General features: G+C 29.4%; 1 protein-coding gene across 1 annotated transcript; it reads left to right on the forward strand.

The window, feature by feature from the left end:
* Positions 1–859: 859 nt before the first annotated feature.
* LOC133309061 (very-long-chain 3-oxoacyl-CoA reductase-like protein At1g24470) lies at positions 860–3,298 on the forward strand. Its single transcript, XM_061509799.1, has 3 exons — positions 860–1,503; positions 2,228–2,297; positions 3,059–3,298. Exons 1-3 carry the CDS (start codon positions 860–862, stop codon positions 3,296–3,298), a joined length of 954 nt encoding a protein of 317 aa, XP_061365783.1.
* The last annotated feature ends 1,577 nt before the right edge of the window (positions 3,299–4,875 follow it).

The following is a 4,875-nucleotide window of genomic DNA, read 5'->3' on the forward strand; positions in this document are numbered from 1 at the left end:
TATGCACAAATTACATCATTAACATTTTTTTAAAATTGGGGCAGAAGCCAAGAACATACCAGAAGGGCATATAATATTGTCACTCTCGCCTAAACTAACTTTGATTTAGTTTCTCTAAAATGTAATTTTTTTTCTTTTTCTAATCAAATGGTTTATTATTATTCACAACTTCATTTAAACTTTTTATTATCCATTTAATGATTTAAATAATATAATATCTTTACTGTTTATAAACTACAAACTTTTTTTTTTCAGATCTATCTTTTCCTTTTACCTGACACAGTTCCTTCAAATATATATGATTTTATGCTATACTTTTTTTGTAAAGAACCTTGGGATACACCACCCCAAAAGCTAGCTCAAGGGGTGTGAGTGCCCAAGGCCTTATAAAGGCCATATTAGTTGCCCATCCAATCAATGTGGGACTATATATCTCAGCACTTTTATACATGTTTTAATATTTTATGAAAATCATATCAAAAGAAAATTTTAAATGAATTTTCATCAACACGTGAAATTCTAGGTTTAATAAATTGATTATTAATATCCTTAATGCATAAAATCTTTGGTATTATTTTTTTAAAAAAAACTTGAATCATAAGTTTATTTAATACTTTATCAATTAATAAATTTGCTATAAAAATTAGGTGTACGAATTATCTATTTATGGTATGTTAGGCATTCGAATTTTCATTCGACTCATATTCATTAATATCTGTTAAAATTCTCAACCTCCTGTAATATGCATGTGAGTGTGGCATAGCATCTGTGAGTCTGTGACAATATTTATAGCCCATTCCTCACTGTCGCAAGCTACAATCCCAAAATACAAAGACACTTCATAATTTTGAAAAGAAAGATGTTACGGGTAGCATGCTACGGGAGTGGCCAGTACCTGTACCTTTCAGTTGTTATCATCTTGTGCCTCGGTTTAATCATTACACTCAAATACCTCGTTTCACTTGTCACATGGATCTTCAACACGTGTTTCAGATCTGAGAAAGACCTTATCAGAAGCTATGGTTCATGGGCTCTGGTCACCGGAGCCACCGACGGCATCGGAAAAGCCTTGGCTTTTCAATTAGCTCAGAGAGGGCTCAACCTTGTTCTTGTGAGCAGAAGCTCCGAAAAGCTTCAAAAAGTTGCCGGTGAAATCCATGCAAAACACCCTGGTATACGCACCGAGATCATCAAGATGGACTTTTCCGGCGACTTGTCGGTGGGTCTCCGGCGAATAGCAGAGGCGACCAAATATTTGGATCTTGGGATTTTGATCAACAACGTGGGGATCACGTACCCTAGGGCGATGTTCTTTGATGAGGTGGAGGAGAAGGTGTGGACGAAGATTGTTAGAGTGAACATTGAAGGTACGACAAGAGTAACAAAAGCTGTTTTACCTGGGATGATTCAAAGGAAAAAAGGTGCAATCGTTAATATTGGTTCGGGTGCTGCGGTGGTTGTTCCTTCGCATCCTCTCTATACAATCTACGCTGCTACAAAAGCGTAAGCTTTCTATCTTTTTTATCCCCTTCTTCATGCTCAATAATTAATCCTGAGCTATACAATATCACTTTTATGATTAAATAATTAAGTAATGTCAATTCAAATAATTAGATTAATATCATTTATATTTTTAAGGGACTAAATTAGGAACATCTATTAAAGTGCTATTTTTTGATAAATTTTTTATCCAAATATCATGTAAACGGTATATTTTATTAGAGTGACACGCGTCTTAGTTGCGAACTTCGTCACCTATAATTTTGTAACACGTGGCCATACTGCATACAAAATTCGTTACCACGGATAACGAACTTAGTTCAATTATCTTTTTTATGTGAAAGTATGACACGTGTCACAAAATTATTGGCGAACAAAATTTGATATAGCAAACTTCGTTGCATGCAGTATATAAAAAGTACTGATTCACGTTCTATTTGGATAAAAAATTTGCGAAAAAGTAACACTTTGGTTTTTCCGCTAAATTAATTTGATTAAATTAGAGTCGTTCTAAAAAGATTTAACATCACTTGACTTAGGCTTCTTAAATGATTTCTTCCTAATTTGTTATTATTTATATGTCGAATTCTGATTTTTTTTCTAAAGTTTTTAAAGAGAATATTTATCTTTATTTATTAAAAATATATAAATCATAACTATGTTCAACTAAATTCATTATTCTTACTATTTTTTTTTCTTCCTTTGACTTAACGAGGGAAACATGCAGTTACGTGGATCAGTTATCAAGTTCTCTGTACGTTGAGTATAAACAATATGGGATCCACGTGCAATGTCAGGTAGATACAGTGTTTTGTTTGTACGATTATTATATTAATTTATTTTGTTCAGTTTCAAATTTAATTAAAGAGAAAAAAGTATCTAATGTTATTTTAGACAATTTTATCTAATGTTTATCAAAACGACGTCGTTTTAAGATTGAAAAATTAAAAAATTAGAATGATAAAGACTATGATAACTCTAAAAAAAATTAAAATTACAAATATATCATGATTTTCGCTTTAAAATGACATCATTTTGGTAAACATTAGATAAAATTAACTAAAGTAATTTAAAAAAAATAAACCCTTAATTAAAATTTAAATGGTAAAGAATTTGAACCACTGTTATTAAAATCGGCCTACCCAACTGGTCGGACCAATTAAATCGAGAATCAAATTATTGGACGAATTAAATAAAAATCAGATTCTTAATCGGTTCAACCGGTGTTATTATTTTTTATTTCGTGACTAATCAGATTCGAAGTAAATCATGGTATTAAAACTTTAAACCCCAAAGGCAATAATAAAAAAGGTCATGTTATTATTTATATTTATATATTTTATATTAATTTAATTTAAACAAATCAATCAATGAGTCACTAATAGGAGAAATATATTTTTTTTAAATGAAGAAAATATTTTTCATATATATATATATATATATAAATATTTCTTAAACAGTTTGAGATATATTTATCTTTTTTCATTTAAAAATTAATTAATTTAATTTTTTATTTTAATTGATTCATGCAACATAATTAATATTGATGATGATTAAGGTACCATTGTACGTTGCAACGAATATGGTGTCAAAGGTAGCCGCTATTAAGAGAGACTCTTTATTCGTACCAACAGCAGAGGGTTATGCTAGAGCCGCAATACGTGTAATTGGGTATGAACCAAAGTGCACACCTTATTGGGCTCACTCAATTCAGTGGGGCTTCGCACGCTTAATCCCTGACCCATTACTTGATGCTTGGCGCTTCTCCATTGGAATGAGCCGTAGGAAGCTCGAGTGAGTGGGAATTCACGAAGACATCCTAGTTGAATTTAGTTTATGTATAATATAATACTAAAATTATTTTATGCTGTTATGTAACGATATATTATCATATTATATAATAAATTTAATAATATATGAAATATTAAATCTTTTAAGTACTATAATAATATATTGTTAGATGATGGTATGAATATTTTTAGGGATTAATATTTTTTATGTTATAAGATATAATTTTAATTCTTACATACACATAAAAATATGTAAGATGATTACTTTGAAAAAAAAAAGAAAATAAGAGAAATAAAATAATAATATGGGTTCCACACACTTTTATGTATATGTAGGAGATAATTTTATTTTCTACAACATGAAAAAAAATAATCTCTTAATTTTAACTTTTTTTTTTTTTTTGGTAATCTCTTAATTTTAACTTTAATTATTCATATAACGGTCAGAATTCAATCATACAAGTTAGTAGACAAGATGAACGGATCCTCAACGATTTATTTGGATTAGGCTCTTGACAAGAGATTCATTTTAATGATTAAGTGCACCAATTTTTATCATTAAAAAGATATATTAATGGTTAGTTATCGACGTGTTATTATAATGGATAGATTATTCGATTTTTTTTTTTTATGTGTACCTTATGTATTATTTTTAAATTAGAATTTCAATTAATCTTTATTATTTTTCCCCTCTTAATATTCTAATCTAATGATATTGAAGAATTGTAAATAAGATAGGAATAAAAAAATAGATAAAATAACATATCCTTATAGTAAATATTTTACCAGACGAGTCAAAAATCTTAATTTGCACTCATACTTGACAGGGTCTCTTGATTTTACAACGCCTCTGTTCACCCTCCCTGAATCAATTATGTGGGTGCCGTAGAGGTGGCAGTGGAGGTTATACGTAACAGAAATTAAGCAAAATCATAAATAATCAATTTAACTCAACAACTTAATATGTCACCTATTATACTCCCTCATGTATGGCTTTGAACTTGAGAGGTGAATATTGCATAATGAGAATCGAACTTGTGATATGGGATCACGAAAGTTTTAATACTATGATAAGCAACCGAGTCAACTCAACGGCTTAAACTCCTAAGTGATAAATCATCAATAATTTTTATATTATATCACTTTAATATAATCACACACGTATTCTAAATTTTAAAAATACATAATTACAACAACAAAAAATGTTTTCGAAAGTGATTTTCTTCCCCGACTTTAGTTCCACCTTATTCTTCTTAATCTAATTCAAATCGCAAGACAGATTAGAGTATTGTTTATCATTTCTAGTGGAAAAGAAGAGCTGAACTAAAATGGTGCTGGTAAACTAGTTGCATGTGTTTAACTCTAGAATACTTTTTAAAAATACAAGTGACTAAATGTTAAATAGGTTTGAGATCAATAATCTTTTTAGTATCAATTTGGTGGATAAGATAGGATAGAAGAGATAGATAAGAGTAGGAAATGATATGAAAATAATAGTTTATATCTTATTCTCTTTTTGACACTTTGATGTGCACTAGATAAACAATATGATAACACAATGTTATCTTATTTGTTATCTGAGGTG

This window comes from Gastrolobium bilobum, unplaced genomic scaffold (assembly GCF_033153095.1).
Source record: "Gastrolobium bilobum isolate Gb01-03AN ecotype WA unplaced genomic scaffold, APGP_CSIRO_Gbil_v1 utg8041, whole genome shotgun sequence".
Lineage (NCBI taxonomy): Eukaryota > Viridiplantae > Streptophyta > Magnoliopsida > Fabales > Fabaceae > Gastrolobium > Gastrolobium bilobum.